We start from the raw sequence: 25,725 nt of genomic DNA, 5'->3' as shown, positions 1-25,725 counted from the left end.
AATGGAAGCTTGTACTGAGCGGCCATCGCAATTGTGGACGCCCGAAGTATTTGAGCACTAGAGATGCACAATTCTTCTCTAGTACAACCTTTTTTTATGCCGCCCGTCATTTAAATACTGCATCAGGCGCTCAGGGGATGTGGCTGCGAGCTCAATGCGAGCGCCTGTTTTAATGCACGTCTTATTGCATTGGCCTCATAATGGGTGAAAGTACAAACACCACTTGTGCTACCAAAATCAACCCTCTCTAACAGGCCTATACAGTTTTCGACGTGCTAGCTTTACCCCTTATTCAGTAAGGGGTAATAGCGTGTCGAAAATGCGCGTCCAACCCCCCACCTCGAAACTAATAGAGCCCGCAACATGCAAATGCATGTTGATGGCCCTATTAGTTATTCCTGCGCGATTCAGTAAGTAAAATGTGCAGCCAAGCCACACATTTTACTTTCAGAAATTAGCGCCTACCCAAAGGTAGGCGCTAATTTCTGCCGGCACCGTGAAAGTGCACAGAAAAGCAGTAAAAACTGCTTTTCTGTGCACCCGACTTAATATCATGGCGATATTAAGTTGGAGGTCCCAAAAGTTTAAAATAATTAAAAATAAAAAAAAAATTTAAAATTGGCCTGTGGCTCGTGGGTTGAAAACCGGACGCTCAATTTTGCCGGCGTCCGGTTTCCGAACCCATGGCTGTCAGCGGGTTTTATCAAACTAGCTGTCAGCTGCCGCTCCTGTCAAAAAAGAGGCGCTGGGGATGCGCTAGTGTCCCTAGTGCCTCTTTTTACCGCGGGCCCTAATTTGAATATTTTTTTTATTGAATCGCGCGCACAGGAGAGTGGCCTTTTACTGTATCGGCCTGTTTAATAGTCAGTTGGTTCAACTATGCTTCTGGGAGCAATAAAATCCTCCACTGCAGCCGCTTTGCAAGCTAAAACTAGTTTCTCAGGACTATTTGGAAAAAGCAGTGTGGTTGCCACGATAGTCCATCTGAATGCAAGATTATTTTGTAAGGGGAAGGGGGCTGCTTCCACATATGCAACACACAAACCAACTTCGTGGGCTCTTAAAAACCAAAAGAGCATCGTGCTGGCATTCATTAAAACAGGATTTCAGAGCTGAATGTCACTCTGCTAAAATGTGACTTTTATAATGTCTCTGTGAGGTTGCAGAGTCTTTAAGTAATTACATTTTAAATTAATAGAGAAAAATGTTATTACTTAGAGATGCAGAATTTTAAATATTTTGAGCAGAATTTCCCTAGAAATTCACTGTAAGAGTGTCCCTTCCACTCGCTCTCCCTACTCCCCTGGCCACTTTGCCTTCTCAAGCCCCAACTCCTCCACCTGCCAGTATCTCTCCCCTCCACCTCTAGGCTCAACCCCTTCCACTCTATCGCCACCTACCAGATTTTGACCCAATTCTCAGTTCTGCCCCTCACACAGGCACTCTCTGTCCCTCCCTCTCTCATACAGATACTCCCTCTCTCTAATAGACATACACACACCCTCATACAGGCTCTCCCTCACTCTCTTGCATACACACATCCCCCTCATACAGGGCTCTCTCTCTCGCACACACACCCACACAAGTTCCCTTTCTCTCACACACATACATCCTCACACAGGCTACCTGTGTCTCGCTCTCATGCACCCATTCACACAGGCTCTGTCTCACACATACACAATTCCTTCACACAGGCAGCACACTCATATACACATGATCCCTTTTTCATACACACCAGCTCCCAATCTCTCTCACACATACACACTCCTTCACAATCTCCTCATATAGGCTCCCTCTCTGGCACCCACACACTTAAGCATCCCTCTCCCTCTCCCCCCCCCGGCTCTCTCACTTCCCGTGCTCTCACACCCTCCTGCTCACCCCCCTACTCTCTCTCTTGCCCTCCCCTCTCCCTGCTCTCTCACCCTCCCCTTCCCTCTCTCAAAGCCCCTCCCCTTCCCTCTCCTCTCTCGTCCCCCTCCTCCCCTCACACACACATTCACTCTCACTGGGGCCTTCATCTTCGCCGCGAGCAGAGCATACTCCATTCAGGGCACACTGGGGTCTTCATCTTCGCTGCGAATGGCGCGCCGGGGCCTTCATCGTTGCCGCGAGAGAAGCACATCCCACGGCACACAGGGGCCTTCATCTTCGCTGCGAACGGTGTGCCAGGGCCTTCATCTTCGCGCGCTCTGTCTGTGGCATGCCGGGGTCTCCTCTGCCATTTTCTGCATGTGGGGGGGGGGCGGGGTTTCTGCACAAATTCTGTGCTCCACAGTAGCGCAGAATTCCCCCAGGACCAGTTGTTGGTAAGGTCAAATAAAATCACGACAAGCTCCTCTTTCATTCAGATTTGCAATTAGTTTTTCAGGGGATCTGAGTGTTGGAAGTGTCTGAAAGCGGCTGCTACCTCAGCTCCCCTGCTGTGACCTGTGCTGGTCCTCCTCAGGACTCCATTCAGGTGTCACATGATGACATGGGAAGCATGAATACAGCTTGGACTGCTGAACAAGGCTCGGGGAAAGACATTTTTTTTTTTAAACATGGAGGGCGGCCAGCTAAAGCTATGTAAGCGAGATAAATTAGTCTGGCTTGCCCTGCAGTTTCAAGTGCTGTGTGCCGAGCCACAGTGGAATATTTTAGTTTTGTGTTCGACAGGGCTAGCAATGTTCATCTACTCTGTGGAAGTGATGAGCTCAAGCCAAGAAGGTAGGGAAGGACAGATGCCATTACGCTGAGGATTCTGGCCGTACAGAGAGAGAGGTGCACAGTCTCCAAAGAGACTTCCCTCCGGCCCTCAAGGCTGGTAAATGTAGCCGAGTCACTGGTGCATGCCGTCTGCTTATGAGGATATGAATGAAATAGGAAGGAGAAAAGGAACATACACTCTCTCTCTATATATATGTACACATCTTAATTCAGAAAAGAAACAAGACCTCCCAGCTTGCTAGACAAAGCAGAAAAAAATAAAGCAGACGTGGAACAGACAAATGGACATTTTGAAAGCAAGTAGTACTGCTCTAAAACATGTCTGACTTATTTGGAAATTATTTCTTTTACTTCAATAAAACTATGCTGCAGCAGATGTTTTTTTTTTGCTTGTTTGTTTTAATAACTCATAATACATATTGATAAAACCAATGCTAATTCAATGGCTCTTTCCCTGTTAACTGGACAGCACATCAAAACATTTGCATAAAGTCTTGAAAACGAAAAACGGCATTGTTAATTGGACTGCCTTTTAGGTTGCTATTTCCTGCCACGACACACACGATTACATCCTAAATGGACGGTGTTTCTCCTTGAATGATTATGGCATTAACAGAATGGTTCACCTGAACCAACCTTTCACTTTCCGGACAATTCTGCTTGGCAACACCGGCATTATAAAGTATCATTGCAGGATCAACAATGGGTTTCCGATGTATGGTAAGGTAGAAAAACGTGCTACAGGGAAATAAGGGTAAAGAGAAGGCAGCAGCTGCATCAATACAGACAGAGCTGAAAGAAGGCATCCATTGTCCAGAGTTCCTTTTTAATCACAGACAATGTCAAGAGCAGAGGAGTGGAAGGGCCATCCAGTGAACGTCCCCTCATGGTACTCGACCAAGGAGCCCTCGCCAATAACATTAGCTGCAGCTGCAGGAAACAAACCAGGAAAGTCATACCAAAGCTGTTTGCTGTTCACCTCTCTTTCAATATGCTGGCAGAAAACACGCTTCATGTTAAGCCAAAGGCATGGGGAAAATACCACATAATTATGCTCTCCCCCCGGGGGTGGGGTGGGGAGGAATTAAACTCTCCAAACACAAGCCTGGTCTCTGCCAAACACCACAGAATTAGAAAAATAATTTGCAATAGCTTAATCTCAGTTTGACGAAACTGAAAGCAAGAAAGGGGGCACCTGAAAACTTGGCGCATAATTTAGGCAGGTGAGATGTTTACTTTTAAGCAGATACATTCTCTTTATTTATTTTAAGATTTTTGTATTCCACCTAGATCGGGGCTCCTTTAGCTAGGTGGAGTGCAAAGCTAAATATCATTCCAATTTGGATTTTAGACAAATAACAATACAAAACAAAATGCAAAAATAAAAAGGTCTAGGTGAACAAATTACAAAGAGCTGTAAGTCTTCCTGAATTGCTGGAAATGGTCTCCAATTCAACCTGCTGAACCTCAGAAGAGAAAGAAGGAAAGCCCGGCAGAATTCATGCTAAAATACATCTTTCTGTAATGTTGCTACAGGCAAAACAGGACTGTATGCCTTAAGAAAACTCCTCAGGGAGCATAAAGTCTAATTCAGAGACCAAAGTGGCATAAAAAGAACGTTTTCTTCATTTTTTTTGTTGTTGTTCTTTTTTGAAGGGGGTGGTGGAAGGGCAGCAGTTTCCTTATCCTCCCTGTGGGCCTCCAGCTCAGTCCGAACCAGGGACGGATTATTCGCATCTTCCTGAGGTTTTCCTCCCTATTTTATATTCCATCCCCCTATCTCACTTAGGCCAGATGGTTCTCTCCCAGGGACCAGGCTCATTCTGGAACCCTGTAATCATGGGCCCTAAATCTGGCCACTAGGTGTTGTCATTACACAATGGCTGAGATGCCCTCTCCTTCAAGGACTGAGAATGCCACCTCTGTTGTCTCCCCAGCCCTGGCTGACCCAGGGAGTGGAAGATCTTCCCTGGAAATTGAACCCTCATTTAGTTTTCCTTATAAAAATAAATAAATATACACCTTAAACACCTTCTAAATATATAAATATACTGTATATAAATTGGAAGGTGTATCTACATATAGATATGTATATACACATACACACACACAGTATATACCTGCATAAACACATATACATTACCATGTCCCCAGTGGAGCTGGGTAGCAGGATATTACTTTCCCATATTGCACTCATTTTCAACCAAAAGGCCATGAAAGGGCCACCTTTAGCTCATAGCTCAGACTACACTGGATCATAGCAAAAGGGCAAGTTGCTAGCTTCTAAGAGTTTGTGAAAGACTAATAGTGTCTTCATCCTCAGACTGGAATTAACGAGGAAACATGAGAAAATTCAGATTCTCCTATGTCCCTTCCCAAAAAGAGTGAATCATGGGATTTAGTCTGCATTGTGTCTTGTCTAAACTGACAAGGAGGGATCACAGAATTAGGTGTCATTTAATTCCAAAAAGGGGAATATCTGTAAAATACAAATTCCAAGCACATTCTTCTGACTGTGGTACAGTGGTTGCAGTAAGGACAATGGAAGAACTGATTCAAGAACCAGAATTGGTATTGGGAAGCTTTGGTCTCGTTTTAATGTTTTTGTGTCCAAACTGGAGTCTCCACATTAAGACTGCATCTGTGAAAAGGATGATGCCGAAGACGTTTCAGCGCCAAGGAAAGATTCCACCGAATGGGACCGTCTCTGCACCAAGGAAGCACCGGTTGGCATGAAGCGAAGACATTTTTTGGTGCAGAGGTATTGGATTTGCTGTCAGCTTCCTTGGAGGGTGAAATGAGGCCTGCGCTGAGATTTCTCCAAGTCGTGGCACCAGTGCTGAGAGGGCTGCACCTTCTTAGGTTTAGGTGATGACCTTTGCACCGAAGAATGCTTTACTTTGATTGAACAGGTAGATGCCGGACGAGAGCTCACAAAGTCTTTCAAGGCCCTGAAGGCATGACAGCACAGGCAGCACAATCTGGCAGGACATTGGAAGGCCCCAGACAGCAGAGACGTCTGCCAGACTGATTTGACAGAGTCATTTTGAAAAAGGAGATTCCTTGAAACCCCCCCCCCCCTTGTTTATCTGCCATTTTGAAGAGGACCGAAGCCAAATCAAACTCAGTTTTGAAGAAAAACTAATTTTCCTTTTTGAGGAACTTGATAAAAAAATAAATTAAATGCAGATTAAACAAAAATTTTGAAAGTAAAAAAAAAAAAAAAAAAAAAAAGTCCATTGGGGGGGGGGTTGTAAAAAAAAAACCCAAAACAGAGCCAAAAGTTATCCTTTAATGTTAGTGGAAGAAATAAGACTGAGGAAAGTCATGCAGCGATGGCTGTGGGGGAATGACTGCACACATTCAGTTAAACCTTCTGGGTTTTCCGTATCAGTGCCATCGGATGACATTACACTATTTATGAGGCTGATCTTTGTCCTGCTTGTCCATAGAAAATATGAAAATACACATCAGAATGAAACCCAGCTAAATATTTTAAACCTGCAGATTCTGCCCTGCAAAACACTATTTGAAGAAACTGAATACTGTCATGAACTGGAAGGAGCATTCATTCAATATATATTCTGCACTTCCTGAAACTCAAAGTGGATTACAATTTTCACAGTAATTAAGGAGAGTGGATGATACAAGACAAAAATACAGCAATAAACCCATAGCAGGTTGCAAAATTCATAATAAGTATAGGGCGTGAACAATACAAGATGGAAATATGATCACAACCCACAGACAAGATGATACATGGTAGAATACAATACCAAACACACAGCGATTGTAATAATCACAATAAACACCGGGAGTAATTAATACAAGAAGGAAATGTAATAACCCACAGAGCATCAAGGCCAATAAATTATCAATGGTATAATGGAAAAGAGTAAAGGATGGCCCATGGGGGTATCACAGGTCCCGTAACCCATTACATACTTTCAGTAGTAACAGAGGGTAGATATATAAAGGTGATATAGTAATATGTTGAGCATAAAGTCAATTGAGGACACATAGGTTAGGGTAATCAGAAGTTTGGGAATACTTAAAGAGAGTCATTGGGAAAACCAGGTTTCACATATTTCCTGAAGCTCACGAGGTCAGGTGCCAGTTGCAGTTACTGGGGAGCAGATTGTAGTGATGCAGTGCAGCACTGGAGGTGGTTTGTTTTTTTTTCTGGTACGAGTGAGCATTTCTTTCTTAAGTGATAGGATTGCCAAGAGATTCTCGTGTAAGGACTGCAGGGCACTGATAGAGTATATGGACAGGTGAGATATGAGATACTGTGGTCCTATCATCAGCACACTGGAGGTGATTGTGCTAATGTGGCAATAGCACCTTGGAAACAGCCAGAGAAATAAGGAGGCAGATTCTGGCTGTTCCTTAGCTGCAGTTTATTTACAGTACAAAAACCAAAATCAAAACAATCAGTGCAGCTCACCTTAAATTTAGGTAACGCACAGTCCTTAAACATAACAAATCTTGGCGTATGGTGGGCCTCTGCTTGCTCCTCGGGGCCTGCTTAACCTTTCCAGGCTCTGAGTTCATATACTCTGGTGAGGAGCACCTCCCGTCACCCAAGATTCCCTGCGGATCTGGATCTTAAGGAGGACCGGGCAACACAGCTGTGCCCAGCCCCTAAAGATAGTCTCAGGGAGTTTCCTACAGACTCCCTCATAATGATGAAGAGCATTTTAAACCTGAATCTACAGCGGATTGGGAGATTGTGTTAGTTGGCCAGTGTAGATGTGATATGGTCTCTAGGGCTGCAGTTAGCAACGAGACAAGCTGCCAAGTTCTGCACAAGCTGGAGCTTCAAGATTCATGTCTGTAGTAGGCTAATATACAGAGAGTTACAATAGTCTAGATAAGAGATGTACATTCTGGGCCTTATTTTAAAAGGTATTTACATGCTTGAAATTGGGTTTATAAGTATAAATGCACTTTACTCCTGAATGTGGGCTTTTGATAATTATTACATGTCACTGAATTGTCTATAGGATATTCACGTGTAAGTGCACTTAACGTGTGTAAATGGCTTTTTATAATTGCTGTGATAGTATGTTACATTTATACATGTAACTCCTTTAAAAATTACCTCCGTAGATAGCATTAACTAGACTAGTGGGGGAAAGATATGGCCATAGCTGGTGAATGTATCACATCTACTAGAAGACTGTTTTGGTTATGGATGAGATCTGGTCTTACAGTGTTAAAGAGGAGTTGGGAACGACACCAAGACTCTTCACTTTGGAACTTGTTTGCAGGGGTACATCATTTAGCAAAAGTGGAGGACAATGTGCACACAGAGGGTTTCACGATTTAAAGAATTTCAGTCCTATGAGAGTCCTGAATTGGTCCTAATCTATTGCCCATCAAATATTCAATTTGATTCCTTCCTCCAACTCTCAGAACTCCTATGTGACCTTGCTACCTCTATCAACAAACTCCTCACTTCAACTAGCATGTAGAGTCCGCTCCCAAAGATAACACAATCAGTTTTCAATGAAACTTGGATAATCTATGCCTCATCCAGTTAAACAATCCACAAGGGTTGGCACTCTCGAGACTTGATATTCTACTTTCCCAGCATCTATGTAGATGCTAATTCAGTAATGGTGAATCCTATCTTAGGATCAGTCCACTACCTATTGCAGGTTACTCTACCCAACACAAACAACCCTTCATATATTCCTGAGCCCAAACCTCCCACCAGAAATATGTCCCTTGTCATTAGTGACAATGTTAGCAAGCTCCTTAACCTACCAAAAATAACAGTCACTTCAGAACCAGTATAATAATGGAATGAAGAATTCACTACAGCCCCCTCAAACCAGACCTCCTAGGAACTCCTATGACTTCTCAAAAATCCTGTCAACTTGAACAGAAATGGCACAAACCAAAAGCAAATGCTAGCTTATGCATTTGCAAGGAACATGCAAAAAACACACAAGACAGCCATTTGGCTGCAAAAAAAAAAAGAGTATCTCCAAAATGACTCAAACTATTTTTTATTTATTTAGAAACTTTTATATACCGGTTCAAACTAGAAAAGAATCACTCAGGAAAATATTCCAACTAGTAAGGAATCTCTTGAGACCTGACTCCATGGGTACCCAGTACCACCATGGAGGGCCCCCTCAGCAGATTCGTTGCCAAATTCTTTTGATTCAAAAATTCAAGCTATCCACTCTTTCTTTTGTTATTGCATCTTCTCCCTCTCTCACAGTCCTATGCAATAAATGTACCCCAGATGCTCCTCCTCCAAACTAAACCAGACTTATTCAACTCCCTCCAGACTGAATCCCACCAGTTTCAGGATGATCACCTCCAAAGAAGTAAAGAAGATCCTCCAAGGGATCAATCAGTCCCCTTTGTGTTTTATATCCCATACCTCCCTAATTCATCTGTGACCTGAGACAAGACCTAGGCTCCCTGGCTAACCAGCATAATCAGTGTTATGTGAACCCAAGGAGACCTATCTGTCCCACTTTAAAAAGCTGTCATCAAACCTATTATGAAACAAAAAAAAAAACAAGCATCAACTCCAGAATAGTTGATCACTATTGCCTAGTCTCCAGCCTTCTTTCTTATCCAAGAAAGTAGAGAAAGTGGTCTAGTTTCAACTACTAGAATTCCTGGAGGAGGCCAGCTCCTCCACTCTTATCAATTTGGTTTCAGGAGAGGTCATGGAATGGAATCTGTTCTGTTAGCCTTAACCATCAGTATCTGCCTACATGCTAAGATGGTGACTCCCTCCTGGTCCCAACTAGATCTTTCTGCAGCATTCAACACTGGCGATCACCTACTCCTGCTACAGTGTTTGAGAGACATTGCTCTTGAATGGTTCAAATCATTTCTGACCAATCGATGACAATTTGTCTCATGGGACAACAAGACATCCATATCTGGGAATCTCACCCATGTAATGCCCAGAGGTTTTGTGCTTTCTCTATTCCTCTTCATCATCTACATCCATACAGTCAGTGGCCTCATTCAATCTTTCAATGTTTAACCTCACTTACATGCCACTGACAACCAGTTTTGTGTCACAGGGGCCGACCAAACTATAGCTATTGCTAACCCCAATGCTGTTTCTCAGCAGGGACCCTATGGCTTAAATACATTCTCAATTTAAACCCCTTTAAGTCTAAACCTCTCTGGCTAAGCTGAAAAGGACATTCTCAATTACCTTTACCCTTCTTGTTAGGAACCCCCTTACAGCTTAAAAACTCTGGCGCATAGTCTGAGGGTACAATTCAACCAGCACCTCACGATGGAAACCCAGATCTCAGCAGTGGTAAAGAACTCCTTTAAGGACTTTTGCTGGATTTGTCAACTTTGTAATTACTTTGAGAACCGTGACCTAGCTATTGTCACTCACTTATTGATCACCAACTGCAGCACTGTATTGCACAAGCATCTTCTAGTAATGTACATTTTTGTGACTTTCTTTGTAAATAAAACAATTCTCCTAGCGATGTATTGACTGGTAATTCATGTCCAGCCACACATTATTTACGTTGGACAATACAATCTGAAACATCTCCAACTTTTGTAGCGCATATAAGCTAGACTTTTGGCAGGGGCCAAATCCACCCACCATGTTATGCCAATTTTGCATCTGCTACACTGGTACCCAGCTGAGAGCAGGATAATATTTAAAACACTTTGCTTCAAATGCATGAACCAATTAGCACCTGACTATCTTTTCAAACTTCTACTCTTCTTACATCCGCCCCCACAAGAGAACTTCAGTCCTCCCATCATTCCTTTCTATCTTCCTCTCCAGCTAGACGAACTTGCAAAGCACTTTGCACGTTTAGCTGATCTACTCCTAAAATGTGGAACAAGTTATCTCTAACATTGTGATGGGAAATTTACTACCTCATCTTCTGGAAAAATAAGCAAAACTTGGCTCCACAAGAGAGACTCATCCTAGTCCACCATATGTCTTTTTGACCGTGGATTCCACAAGGTTTGCCCACTTCAGAGCTACCTCTATCCAAATGATTCTCAATATCTGTCACACTGCTGTTTAATTTACTTCTTAATTATATATATAAGCAATATATACCCAATGCACCCACTTCCTTATTTCTAGCCAATGTATCCACTTCTTGTATATATTTCTAGAAATCTACCTCATATGTTATCATATCTGTTTGTATCCATTATTATGTATTCAAGGTCTTTTTACTTTATGTAATGTGCCTTGGGCCTACCTTTAGGAAAAGATGGAATATCAAATGCTTATAAATATCCTGGACAGATCACTCTGATATTTTTGCTAGACAAATATGATTTTGCAGCTGCATCATCTGCATACATCTAATAGGTGACATTGAGGCTATGCAATAGCAAGGTTAGGGATAAATGTAGGCCTTAAAGAGGATGGGGATAGCATTGAGCCCTGAGGGATGTCACAGTGTCATCTCCAGGGGATAGATGAGTTGTCTCCCAACCTCAGACTGCTCCTGGTATAGCAGAAATGACTCAAAATAGCTGAAGGCAGGGTTGCCTAACCTTCAATCAGTTAGGCAATCAAGCAGGATTCTGTAGTCAAATATCTCAAAACCTGCTGTGAAATCAATCACAATCAATAGTGAGTCATAGCGCCTATGAAGATATCGCCACAGGCCATCAAGAATTGCTAATGAAGTAGATTCTATGCTGCAATTGCACTTAAATCCAGATGACTGACGATTCAGGAGGCTCTTACTAGCTAGGATGCCCACCAGTTTGGCATGAACCACATGCTCGATCACTTTTCCTGCAAAAGGCAGGTGGCGATGGGTCTGCAGTTATTGAGGTGAAATGGGTCCAGTAATTTTTTTTGAGCAAGGGCTTCACAAGCAGCATCTTAGACTATTCCCTTCCAATGCTATCAGGCCTAAAATTCCAGGCCACATAATTGAAAAATCATTTAGAGGTAAAGCATACCTCGATCAAAGGCCATCTTGACATCTTCAATATGTTCAGTGAACCCAGAGACTCTGTAAAGTCCTTCTGACTTTAGACCTGTGAATGCAGTAATGGTATTATAAATGTTAAAGCTAAACATTTTCAAAACACAGTTATGCCTCTGCAGTAATGATGTATTTACTAGATGCCAAAAGATATGGTTACAGTAGGAACTGAATAAGCAACACATTACAGTCTTCAGTTTTAGTTCAGGATTGGCGTTTTGTCCTTGCCAAAAACAATTTCTGATCAAAAACAATAACTTCCATTTCCTATCAATGAGGGTTTGATTTGCCCAAATTCAGGAGTTTAAAATTATGCAGGGATCAAAAAATTATATAGCATGTATTTGGTAGTTTCCTTTTCTTTATTTATTCATCTATTACCTTTGAATTTATTATTTTTATACTTCAGCAATTAGATTAATGTTTTTCTTTGTTTGTTGTCCTGTGACACACAATGATAAGATTTGTACAATGTTCTCTCAACCTAGCTTGTTACCCAAGTAGAGAGTCCATCAAGTTAGGGTGAGAGAACATTGTACAAATCTCATCGTTGTGGGAGTCTCCTCACTCTGAAGGATATCAAATCTTCACAAGAGTGCATTGTTCTGTTCATACGTCTCACTCTGCATGTAAAAGTGGCCCCTAACCCCTACACTACAACCTAAACCTCACCTCGAGTTACTAGGTGGGCCTCCTTTAGTAGCATAAATAGCTGCTTACTATGATGCCACCCCCAGAGTCAGTCTGTCTGTCTCTCTCTCCCCAGTGGTGAAATGAGAACTTTGCAGGTAAGAAAATGCAATTATGTAAGTATTACTGCAAAGTGTGAAAAGTTAACGCACTTTGCGGTAATACCTATGCGAAGCGCTAAGATAACACACATTGCGATAAATAGGCTATTACCATAAAACATGCCCTTTTTCCAATCGCATGCGATATTTACTGCATTTTGATAAATCTAGGCCATAATTTGGTGCAAGAGCTAACAACGTTGGAGCCACTTGGCAATAGCGATAATATGATCAAATCTGATTTGATAACTGGAAGGTGAACATTTATAGGTGAATTTTAAAAGCCCCGAGTGCAGCAAATTCGGGAAATATGTGCATAAGTTGGGCCTGCGTGTGCTGAGTGGATTTTGTAAGCTGTCATTGGATGCTCATACTTCCTGCTGCGCGCACCAGTGAAAAGAATAAAAAAAAAAGGTGCAGAGAATGGGCTTGGTATGGGTAGGGTGTGGGCATGTCGGAGCCTGGCCAAGAAATATGCATGGAAATACTACTGCATCCTTGCACGTGCCGAGATCCCCAGCTGCGTAAATTTACTTCTACTATAGGATGGCATGTAAATAATAAAATTAAAAAAATCTAGGCTTATCAGTAGGGTTTTAAGGGTTGGGGCCTATAGGGTAGAAGGGAGGCTATTTAACTTGGGGGGGGGGGGGTTAGGAAGTCCTATCCCTTAATTGGGTGAACTGGAAACAAACAAAGAATGGTGAATGGCGTCTGTGTGCTTCCCTTATAAAATTCTCCCACTTATGCGGTAGGAGCAGCATTTGTGTGCACATGCGTGCGTCAATTTAAAATTGTGCACACATCCAGGCTATTTTATAACATGCACACATATACGTGCGTATGTTATAAAAGAGACATGTCTCTGGATGTGAGCTGGCAAACACGCACATGTGTGCTTGCGCACCAGTATTAAAGTTACCATCTAAGGAAATCTACCGCAATATCGTTTAACGTTCAAAAGGGAGATTATGATAAAATGAGGAAAATGGTTAGGAAAAAACTGAAAGGAGCAACTGCAAAGGTTAAGAGTTTACATCAGGCATCTTAAAAATGGCGTGGGCCATCTAGTGCTCCTACCATGTGACAGGGGCCGGCCAATGGCATGGATACCCTGTCACATGGTAAGGGCAAAGGGCCATCGGCGCCATTTTTATTAGTGGCAGCCGACGGCCCGAGAGCAGGAGATCGCTCCTGGGACCCCCACTGGACCACCAGATAATTTTCAAATGTTTTGGGGGGGGGGGGGTCAGGAGGGTGGGGGAAGCTAAGAGAGCTGTTTTAAAGGGTCGGGGTGAGTTTTTTGTTTATCGGCTCAGGCGCAGCTGATAAAAAAAAAACCTGATCGGGTCGCACGAAAAAAATTCACGATGTGAATCGGAACCGGAACCAATTCTGGTTCCGATTCACATCTCTACTGGCAAGTTAGATGCATAACATTGTTAAGGATAGCAAAAAGAAAAGCTTGCTGTGGGAACAAAAACTCATACTAAAACCTTTTTCAGGTATATTCGAAGCCAAAAGCCTATGAGGGAGTCAATTGGACCATTAGATGATCAAGGGGTAAAAGGGGCACTAAGGGAATGCAAGGCCATAGCAGAGAGAGTAAATTAATTCTTTATTTCAGTCTTTACTGAGGAAGATGTAAGACAGACACCCATGCTAGAAGTGATATTTGGTGATGATTCAGAAGAACTGAAATAAATCTCAACATAGAAGACGTAACAGGGCAAATTGACAAACTAAGGAGTACCTGGACTAGATGGTATATATCCCTGAGTGCTAGAAGAACTGGAAAATGAAACTGAGGACCGATTAGTAATTTATAAACTATTATTAAAATAGTCTATGAAACCTGAAGATAGGAGGGAGGCCAATGTAATGCCAGTTTTTAAAAAGGGTTCCGAGATAATCCAGAAAACTACAGACCAGTGAACCTGACATCAGTGCTGAGAAAAATGGTTGAAACTATTATAAAGAACAAAATTTAATGGGACAAAGCCAATATGGATTTAGCCAACAGAATTCTTGCCTCATCAATCAGCTATATTTTTTTGTATGATTGAGTAAACATATGGATAAAAGTAAGCCAGTTCATACAGTGTATCTGGATTTTTAGAAAATGTTAGACAAACTATCTCATGAAAGACTCTCGAGGAAATGAAAAAGTCATGGGAAGGAGGCAATGTTGTATTGTGGATTGAAGACAGAAAACAGTAGAGAGCCCTAAGGATCTGTACTGGGAACACTGCTTTTTAACATATTTATAAATGACCTAGAGATGGGAACAATGAGTGAAGTGATCACATTTTCCTATAATACAAAATGATTCAAAGTTGTTAAATCACAAGAGAATTGTGAGAAATTGTAAGAGGTCCTTGAGAGACTGGGCATCCAAATGGCAGGTGACATTTAATATGGTCACGTGCAAAGTGGTGCAAGTAAGAAAGAGCACCCAAATTATGGCTACACAATGCAAGGTTCCATATTAGGAGTCACGACTCAGAAAAAGGATCTAGGCTTCATTGTGGATAATATGTTGAAATCCTCTATTCATGTGCAGTGGTGGCCAAGAAAGCAAATGGAATGCTAGGAATTATTAGGAAATGAATGGAGAGTATAACAGAGAATATCATAATGCCTCTGTACTGCAGTTCTGGTCAATGAATATCAAAAGAGAGATATCAGAATTAGAACAGTTATAGAGAAGGGAGACCAAAATGATAAAGGGGATGGAATGATTCCCCTATGAGGAAAGGCTAAAGAGGTTAGGACTCTTCAGCTTGGAGAAGAGGCAGCTGAGGAGAGATATGACAGAGGTCTGTAAAAGTTTGAGTGGAGTGGAAAGGGTAAACGCAAATCGATGGTTTATTCTTTCAAAAAGTACAAAGAGTAGGGGACTTGCTATGAAGTTACTAGGTAATACATTTAAGACAAATAGGAGAAATATTTTTTTTTTTACCCAATGCATAATTAAACTCTGGAATTTGTTGCCAGAGGATGTGGTAAAAGCTGTTAGTATAGCTGTGTTTAAAAAAGGATTGGATAAGTTCTTGGAAGAAAAATCCATAAACCATTAAGATGTACTTAGGGAAATCCACTACTGGAATAAGCAACATGGAGTCTATTGACTTTTTGGGATGCTGCCAGGTATTTGTGACCTGGATTGGCCACTGTTGGAAACAGGATAATGGACTTGATGGACCTTTGGCCTGACCCAGTATGGAAAATGTTATGTTCTTATATGAATGCATCTTTAAAAGAGGAGGCAGTATGATACTAATTGCTACCAAAAGGGGAGATGAAGAGAGTCAAAATAGGCAAGATATTACTGAGCAAGATGGAAGAGAGGAGAAAGCATGGTACTTAGATAAGGGCCAGTAGAAAGTCTATGGGGAGAGTAATGACAGGGGAAGGAAGGGCAAAAGTAAGCTAATGTTACTTCTGCCTGAGGCAGGAATCGATATATTCATTTCTGAGGGCTCTAAGAGTTGTATAAACAGCACAATCAAATTTGGATGAAACACTCGAGGTGGCTGTCTAGGGGCAAAGATGAGTTCATGCACGGAGTGTCTACAGAGGAAAAGGCCTCTTACACACCCCAAACATTTTTGCAGAGCGCTTGTTGAATATCTCAAATTTTCAAGTGAATATCTTATTTTTACCAGAGTTGATATTTGTCAAAACCCAAACATCTCTCATTGTAAACCTATTTGAGGTAAAAAACTTAATAATTTGGATACATTACATTCCAAAAGGGCCACATAGCACACGTAAATACAATATCTGGTCCGAAGCTGCACTATGGACCAAGCCATTAGAGTTTTCATCTTTTTTTTTATGCATGTGTGAAAATCTCCTATGCTCTGACTTTTAAGGCAACGTTTTATTGAACACTTAGAAACTGACGTTAAAATGTTCCTGAATGGGAATACAGAGCTGTATGGACACCCAGTTTCTTGCACACCGCACTTCGCTGTCAAGGATAAAAATAATTTAAAAAAAATATTTTTCTTCTTCTTCAGAATATATTACATTATACATACGTATTAAGCACTTATTTTAAAACCATCCCAGCACAATTAAAGTGCAGAAAGCCCTTACTGAAGAGGACTTTAATTTTAACAGGATCTAGTGAGTATTTATTGACTATTTTCAGTACATTCATCCAACAGGATCTGAGGCAGAGAGGCCAGCATTTGTTGACAATTAGCACCGCTGCTTCCAAATGTACCTGCTTACATGGGACTGAGCTGAAACGGCAGGATTAGTGCAACCTGATGAGATCCGTGGAGTCGGATTAGTCCCAGAATAAGGAACCTGACACAGGCTAACGCTGTAATTTATATAATAATAGTAATTATATATTTATGCTATACCAGGACGAGATTTTTTTTTTTTTATTGTTATGAATGATTTTGCTGAGCTTCCTGATAAAGTTCCAGATTGTAGAAGGATCCTGAAGCCTGTTCTCTCTGGTAAGCGCTGCGCCTATCTGGGAGACGAAAAGCTCCCACTCACCCCGAGAACTGGCAGGGGGCAGAGGGCGGAGCTACCTGCATAGACTCTCTCTCTCTTCCTCCTCCCCTACCCCCTTTCTCTCTCCCCACCACCTCCCACAAAGCCACTTTCTTCTTCATATTCTCTCAGACGACATCTTTTCCAACCTGGCTTGATTTTCAGGCTCAGCGTCTCTCTCTTTCCTTTTTTGGGTTTTCTCTCTCTTCTTTCTTTATCTCTTTCTTTTGGCAGCAGATATTTTAATACTTTCTCTTCCTTCTCAATTTCTTTATTTTTTTTGACCCAGTGGTTTCCCCCCTGCTCCTTGGTGCTTTCGGCTCAAACAGAACCAGGGCTGAGCCTTCATTTGCAGCTATCCGGAGGGGGGAGGGGTGTTCCTCTCGGTTTTGTATCCCCCCCTCCCATTTTCTGTTCACTCCAGTCCTTGGCGTGACAGTTCTGGGGACCCCAGGGCTTATTCTAGATCCCTAAAACCATAAGTCCTGAGTCCAGCCTCCAGGTGTTAACCTTAGGCAATGACCAAGACTCAAGCCTACACCTTCCCCCACCACCCACTTTCACCGCATCCCCATCCCTGGCCAAGACAGGCAGCAGCAGACCCGAGCCGGGAATTGAAACAGGGACCTTCCATGTGGCAGAACACAGTACTTCCTACCTAAGCCTCCAGCCCTCTTCTTTTGTTCTGCCCCTTCCTCCTCCATTATGTTTCTGGATTCCTTCCTCCCCCAATCCAGGATCCTCTCTCTCTCTCTCTCTCTCTCTCTTCCATCCCTGCCATCCATGGTCCTCTCTCTTTCCATCATTCTTCCCTATCCTGGATCCTCTCTCCCTCAAGCTCCCCCACATCTCCAGTCCTCCTCTCCATCCCCAGGTCTCTCTCTCTCCCTCAACATGGGCCTTTTCTTCCTCTTTCCCCCTCTTTCCTTCTCGTTTTCATCTCTCTCTCTCTACCATCTGTTCTCCCCTTCTAACCTCTTTCTCCTCCTCTCCACTTGCTCTCTCCACTCCCCTATCTTTCCCACTCCCCTTCCTCACCACCTCATTCCCTCTTCCTTATTCTCACCTTTCCCCCAATTTTTGTACCCTCCTCTTGCTTCCCCCCTAGCTCTTCCCACTCTTTCTCTCTTCTCTCATCCTTCCTCTCTTTCCCCATTTTGTCTCCTGTAACTCTTGCATGCCTCTCTCTAGCCCTCCTTCCAATCTTGCTTTCCCCTCTCCACTATCTTTGTGGGTGCTGTACCCGAGAGAGTAGCAGGGGGAGGGAGAAAGTGCTTCAGAGTATGGCTGTCACTTAACTGCCTACCACTGCTGATTGACTTATTCCGTTCACCAAAATCAATTAGTAACAGGAGGCGGAGAAGTGACAGCATCAGGTTGAGAGAGGCTTCCTTTTAGCTCCTGCTGAACATAAACAACCAACTCTAGAGGAAAGAGAGATAGCCAATCTGGAGGGGATGAGGTGTGTGTGTGTGTGTGGGGTGGGGGGGGGTGGGGGGGCTGGGAAGGGCACTATGATGTTTTTATTTTTTTAGAGGGGCATGTGCCCTTCCCATGGCAATGCCTAGGCCACATTACTTGAAGACCCAGAGTGGTCTCTAACCCCATAAGCTCCAGGTCAAACCCAGGAGTTCCCAGCTATGGTGTGTTGCAGAGGACTATGGATTACATTCCCAAGCCTAGTTTTTGCACCTTGGGCCGAATGAAGCTGGCGATACTGCAGAGACATATATACAGTGATGCCTAGTGACCAGATTCAGGGAGCACATGTTCTAGAAGGAGTGCAGCCTATGGCCCTTGGTGGAGAACTGTGGGAAACCCCTCCTAGAAGTATGAATAAATGCTCATGGTTCCATTATCCAACAGAGGTCAGTTCTGATTGAGCAGAAATCCCAAAGAAGCAGGAGGAACTGCCAGGCTGTAAAAAAAAAAAAAAAAAAGGCCTCTTTTCTGTTGGTTTTATCTTCTAAGTAATACACCTGGCAATCAGTAGTGAACCACAGAAGTAATCTACATAACAGATGAAGGAATCCCATGTCATGCAAGCTAGTAGTGAATATTTGCAGAACCTCTTCCTTCGATCTCTCGAATGCAGATATCCACAACCATGGGCCTTTGTGTATTGTGAGCCTTCACAAGGGTGGTCAGATCACAGCTGTACACTTTCTTGATCCTCTTCAGGTCTGATTGACAGTCATTCGGCACGTACTTGGAACACTGCTTATGTACATTCAATCCACAGTCTAGAAGGGAAAAGAAGGTCATTATCACACACACCTCCTTTTTCTTTTTTTTTTTTTTTTTTTTTTAAATCAGATTAAGAAATGCTTATTCTTTTTATATTATATTTTGTCCTGTTTCTTCTTTCCCCTGCCCCTTGTCAGGATAATATGCCAAGGGATGGAGAGAAGATCTCCTCCAAGGCTGGCCCCAAAATCCTATGAATTCCATTAAAATTATTGCCTCAGCATTCAGAAAGTTGTGTGTGTGTGTGTGTGTGTGTGTATACACAACTATATACACACATACACTTGGGCACATCACAGTGTTGGTACATTCTGGCTCTGTGGAAGAAGAAAAAAAAAGGAAGACAATTGTAGCAGTGATCCCTGCTGGCTCCAGGACAGTGCAGGGTGGGGTTCAGCCTTGGAGCAGACTTCCTCTCCAATCCTTGGTACCCACACACACATATACATCAATCTTTGTATCAATGCACAACTACCCAACTATAGTGTCTCTTCAGAAATATGAAGTCTTGATGAGTAGGCATGGAAACATGAGACATACTAAAGAGACAACGGGCCTCAGTCAGTAAAGAATTTTTTTTCTCCTTTTTGAATAAGACCCAGTGTCTTTCACAGCTGTTGTAGAACTTTATGGGAATCTGTGAATAACAGCTGTGACAAAGATATCAAGGGTTCATATTTTGAAAAAAAAAAAAAAAAGAATCACGGCTAATGGTTTCCCTCTTTCCTGGTCCTGTGATGGTAAAACGAGTGCCCCATTTACAGCGTATAACATGCAAGGGTTGTGATTAAACTGGAAGCGCTCGGCTCTAGCTGAGCACTAGGGCACATTTCCTGTAGCTGTCCGAGACGGAAATCTTACATCCATAAGAACCAAATTTCAAGCGGAAAGCCAAAGGCACGTGTCATAAGTTAGTTAGTGGGGAGAAAAAGGACATATAACCAAACTAAGCTGCCTGTGTTTCTACATTTATTTATGCCAACTCAAAGAAAGGCAAAGTAGCCTGCGGAATATGAGTCAGATATGTTCCAAATAAAAATTAATCCTGTCATTATCTTCCATAAAACTGAATAAGGCATATCCCGGCTCAACACCCAATAACCATCCAACTTTAGAAAGTTTACTGAATAGACCAAGAGCAGCATTAGTCAGGAAAATATCCTTCAGCTTAATCACACAATAAACTCCCTTTCTTTTGGATGAGTTGAAACACACTGCAGCCTTCTAATCTTGATGGATAACCATTTTTTTCCTCTAGATTTGAAAGAATCCCCTTTGTGAGGTTCTGATGAGACTTTTTTTTTTTGGTAATGGGAAGGTTTAGCCAGGCTGAACCAAAAGACAGACCCTTTGGCATATTTGTACAATGTGCTCAGACCTCTGCTTTATTGCTTTCCAAAGAAAAGTGCTCATCCTCACTTCATAATTAAGCCTTTACCTCCTTTTCATTTATGTGAAGTCCTTCTCTCTTATTTTTCTCAGTTGCCCGATACACTTATTTACAGAATGGGGCTTCAAATTATACAACACCCTGTGTAAACTTCTGTGTGACCATTTGACATCTGAAGCTTCATCTAGATGATTGTCCAAGTTCTGGAGGCTGCACCTCCGAAAGAGCATAGGCAGGCCAGAGAACGGGCACCAAAATGGGGCAGGGTCTATACCGAAAGCCATATGACGTGAGACTTAAAAGGCAAATTTTAAAAGCCCTGCGTGCGCCAAAACTGGGAAACACACGAATATGTCGGGCCTGCGCGCGCCGAGCGGGTTTAAAAAGCCACCCGGATATGCGCGTTATCTCCCACTGCATGCACAAAAATCTTTCCCAAAAGGGGCAGGGGGTGTGTGGACGTGGTCTGGGCGGGGCGTGTGCGTTTATGGATTGCTCAACAAAACCGGGGCGTAAATACTCACACGCGCGCGCGCAAGCGAGTCGGGGTCCCCTGCTGCGTATCTTTACTTCTGCTGTGGATGGCATGCAAATCATAAAACAAACAAACAAACAAAAATACAAAGATCAGCAAAGTTTTAAGGGTTGGGGATAACATGGGAGAAGGGAGGCTATTTAAGTAGGGGGGTTAGGAAGTCCTATCCTTTACCTGGGCAAACCGGGAACGAACTGGGAAAATGGCCAACTGCTTCGGCGCACGTGGCTTTTAAAATGCCCCCACTTACGCGGTAGAAGCGGCGTTTGTGAGCATAGACGCGTGCCCACTTAAAATTGCACGCACACGTGTGCGGTCAGCCTATTTTACAACGTCCGCTCGTGTACGGATGCGTGCTATAAAATGTGCGAGTCGGCAAACGCGCGCATATGTGCGGCCACGCACCTGTTTAAAAGCCACCATCCCTGGGTTCTAAGTGTGTGTGTGTGTGTATCATGGAGAAAGGGAGAAATGACAGGCATTCGAGTACCTCAAAAGGGTTTAGATACTGCGCAAGCAATAAACTTTATCCAGAGGAAGGAATGTTCTAGGTCTTCGAGAGGTCACATGGGGGCCCAGGAGCACAGTCTGAAAACAGTTATTCAGTGAAAGGAAGGTGGATGAATGGATCAGCCTGCTTCTGGAGGAGGCGGCCACAAAAGTGGAATTCAAGAAAGCACGGGGTAAGCACGGAAGACCCATAGTTGCAAAGAAGTGAAGGCAAAGCCAGAGATCAATGGGATCTGTGGCACTGCTTCCGGAATGAAAGTGGGCAGGCTGGAGGGGGGCCTAAATGTCCTGATCTACCGTTATTTGCTATGATAGATTTGCATCCTATTGAATAAAGATGTATGTGCCCAAAAAGCAAAATTGTATTAAAAAGTACATTCTAAATATTTTCTGGTAATAAAGCCCGTTTGGAAATATAATCATAACGTAAAGAAGCAAAGCAAGCCTCCCACCTGAGCATACAGAATAAATCAGAGCCTGGCAAATGTTTTTTGTCTCTGGTTTTCCCCTCCTCCAGGCATGTGATTGTATAAATTAGGCTTACTCTATTCATCTTTTGTGCTGGTATGTTTTGTTTTGTTGGCTATAACTTTTGTGTGTATATTTAGTATTTTTATGGAATCCACTTTGCGCTCACTAGATGGAAACGCAGAATATCATGTATGATAAATAATAAAAGCTCTTTTTTCTCTCATCTTCCCCGGTGGGGGAGAGAGATGAGGAAAAAGAGTCTATTGCACTTGACATTCTGCAGGGGGGTCCAATCCACATTTTGCCATCTTCTCTCTCCTTTCCAACTTCTCCTCACTTCCAGTCTCTACATCCTTTTCCCTCCCCCTCTCTCAACACCTGATTCCCCTATTTCTCTCCCTTCCAGGGCTCCTCTTTTTCCCTTCAGTCTCAAATCTGTCCCCTCAACCCTCCTTCCCACGAGCAACTAACTCCCCCCCTCCCCCCCCCACCTCCATCCCAGCTGTCGCTGCACAGTTGTGTTTACTATGACCCAGACATTGCGTGCAATAACACACTTCATTCTTGCAGCCTGCCAGATCACAGAGATAACGGCAGATACCACGCTGTTCCCTGTAACCAGAGCCAAGCGGCGGCAGCAGAGGCAGAGAGGGCGCAGGCTAGCCTGGGCCAGTGACAGCAGCAAGAGAAGGTTTGGGGGTGGTGAATGCCCCGTGCCGGTAGCAGCCGATGGACGGAAAGAGCGGGCTCGGTGACTGCCGCTGAGAAGATGCGGAGGCTGATTACCAGGCTGCTGCAGTTAACCCAGCATCGGACGCTGCACACTGGGGACTCTGGCAACGGCATAACTTACCCATGGCCCTTGCACAGTGATAAAAGGCACTCCCTGGTCTTTCTCCTTTGCATACAGTTCTTTTTTTTTTCCTTTATGTAGTCTGGCACTGACCATTCATGGTTAACACACAACTTTTCAGAATTTGTTTCATCTCCCTGTTTTATTTTGTATCTATCTAGCTCTTTCGTGCTGTACCCCAATTTGCAATTTTTTTCTGCATTCTCCGACAGTAACTTTTACGGTGATGCGCGGGTGCACATGTGCGCACGTTCCTCCGCCCAGGGATGCGGCCATTTTAGAACATGCGTGCGTATATGTGCACGTTATAAAACAGTCTGACCGTCTGCATGCGTGCGCGCTATTTTAAGTGGATGCGCACCTGTGTGCGAAATGCAGCTTCTACCGCGTATGTGGTGGAATTTTAAAAGGCACGTATGCCGACACCATTGGGTGTTTTCCCAGTTCATCCCCAGTTAAGGGACAGGACTTCTAAGCCCCCCTAGTTTAATAGCCTATGCCCCCCCAGAGCACACCCCCCACACCGCCCCTTTTTGGAAACCTTTTTTTGCGCGTTCAGTGGCCGCGTATATCCCGGCGCGTGCCAGCCTGACATATTTGCCCATCCCTTAATTCCAGCACGCGTCAGGCTTTTAAAATTCATCTTTATATGTTTTCTGTTCCTTGTTTCTTTTTCTCTCTCTCCTCATTTGATATTCTATTCTCCCTGACCCTACCCCTAATCTTTCCCAGCTTATCCCATCATTTGCCTTTTTCCCCATCAGTTTTTCTTTGTTTTTTTGCCTCCTTATTTAAAAAAGGTTTGGATAAGTTCTTGGAGGAGAAGTCCATTGCCTGCTATTAATCAAGTTTACTTAGGGAATAGCCACTGCTATTAATTGCATCAGTCGATGTGTGGTGATGTGCGGTGGCTACATTTAAGACAACCGCTTTGTGGTCACAAGAATGAATTTTAAAGAAAACTCATATGTGCTTTAGTAATTCGGAAACCGCATGGCGAACTGAAAGTAAAATCCCCCCCGAGGTCCCTGAAGCAGGCAGTCAACTGCCGAAGCACGGCCGATGTCGGGCAGGTGGCTCTGACCCCACAGAAGCAGCAGGAATCTGTTTGGAGCAAAGGAAACCGATAAGTACCCACAGAAAAGTGATAAAGCTGAGAGAGGGTCGGGTTATCCGCTAGGGTGAGGATATTTACTAAGCACAAGCAAGAAAATAGAAAAAAAAGTTGAAAAATTTGCCCTAATAAAGTATTTGAAGAATAAACACGGGAGCTACCTGTTGAGACAATTAGAAAGTGGTTGTCTTAAACGTAACCACCGCACATCACCACACATCGAGGAGTTCCCTTAATGGTGGGTTGTTAATGATTTCTTGAAACAAGGGAATGAGGTTTGGTTGCTGATTCATTGCATCGGTAGCATGGGATCCTTCTTGGTGTTTTGGTACTTGCCAGGTTCTTGTGGCCTGGTTTGGCCTCTGTTGGAAACAGGATGCTGGGCTTGATGGACACTTGGTCTGACCCAGTATGGCAATTTCTTATGTTCTTATTTTTTAATGACTCTCAACCAATCCCTTTATGGTGTTTCTAAACACGTTCCCAGTTTGTTCTTGATCCTTTCGTATAGTTATCTCCCATCTCTTCCCTTCCATGCCTGGCTCTACCTCCCTTCAACCAGTCTGTCTATATCTGCCACAGTTTTGTCTGTTCCTTTATCCCCTCTCGTTCCCAATTTGTCTTACGATCTCTCGTCCCCCTCCCCACTGTCTTGTTCCATGCTCAGGCTCTCTCTCCCAGGTTAAAGCACCTTAAGCTTTAACCCATATTCTTTTTGAACTATGCTACAACTACTTGCCTTTACCTTTCTTCCAGCTTTTTAAGCTTCCAAGTTTTTTACTCCTTGTTAAATGTAACTTTACCTTATTCTCCTCTGTTGGTTTTTTACTTTATTTATTGCTCTTGTTATTCCCTTGTTCTATGTAAACCGATCCGATATGGTTATTACTATGAAGGTCGGTATAAAAAAGTGTTAAATAAATAAAATTAATAAAATGCTTTCTCAATCAACTCTCTTTCCCATTAAATATCTATTTTCTTGTTTGCCTTTTCCAAGTATATCTGATCTCTCCTAATGGAAAAATGTGTGGGTCACCTCCCCTTCCACTTAAGGAGTTCAGCTTTTTGTTTCCTCTTTCCAGAGCTGTAGGCAGGCAATTTGACACCTATGGCCAAGTACACAACACCATGAACTGGGAGACTTTTTTTTTATTTAAAGCATTAACATTATTATTAGTCATAGTCTATAAGTAGACACAAGAGCAGGAGTGGCAAGACAGAGAAAGTGGAAGTCTTTTTTCAGTTGCATTGGGAGAGAGTACTGGTGCCTCCCGGTGTATGACACCTAGGGGACCATAGCGGGGGACCTTGGTTTTCAGTTTTTATTTTTCATGGGAATTTCAATGTTATGCCTAACAGTGACTTTTCCACTGATTTTCCTCCTGTTTCCTGTAACAAAGTCACTTTCCACTGATTTTATTTTTGCTTTTAACATTGGAATTCCCAGAGAAAATAAAATGAAAACTGAGAACAAAGGTCCCTAGCCCTAGGTAGCTATGGCTCTCCCTCCTTCCTCTGACGGTCCTAGTCGTCAAGACCATTCTCGAGTTGCCGCTGGAAAGCACACTCAGCCCCACAAGAACAAAGCCGGTAGTTTCATGGGATGGGTGAC

The 25,725-nt window shown here is 43.1% G+C and overlaps 1 protein-coding gene across 1 annotated transcript in view; it reads right to left on the bottom strand.

Moving 5' to 3' along the window:
• The window catches only part of CHN2 (chimerin 2), a 480,978-nt gene that overhangs the window by 19,048 nt on the left and 436,205 nt on the right, over positions 1–25,725 (bottom strand). Inside the window, exons 9-10 of the mRNA XM_029589197.1 lie at positions 19,063–19,236; positions 11,659–11,736 (exon numbers count right to left, since the gene is read on the bottom strand). Coding sequence (XP_029445057.1) covers positions 11,659–11,736; positions 19,063–19,236 — 252 coding nt within the window. The remainder of the gene's footprint in view (positions 1–11,658; positions 11,737–19,062; positions 19,237–25,725) is intronic.

The sequence above is a fragment of the Rhinatrema bivittatum genome, chromosome 2, assembly GCF_901001135.1.
Source record: "Rhinatrema bivittatum chromosome 2, aRhiBiv1.1, whole genome shotgun sequence".
Taxonomy (NCBI): Eukaryota; Metazoa; Chordata; class Amphibia; order Gymnophiona; family Rhinatrematidae; genus Rhinatrema; species Rhinatrema bivittatum.
This window is presented reverse-complemented; position numbering and strand designations above follow the sequence as displayed.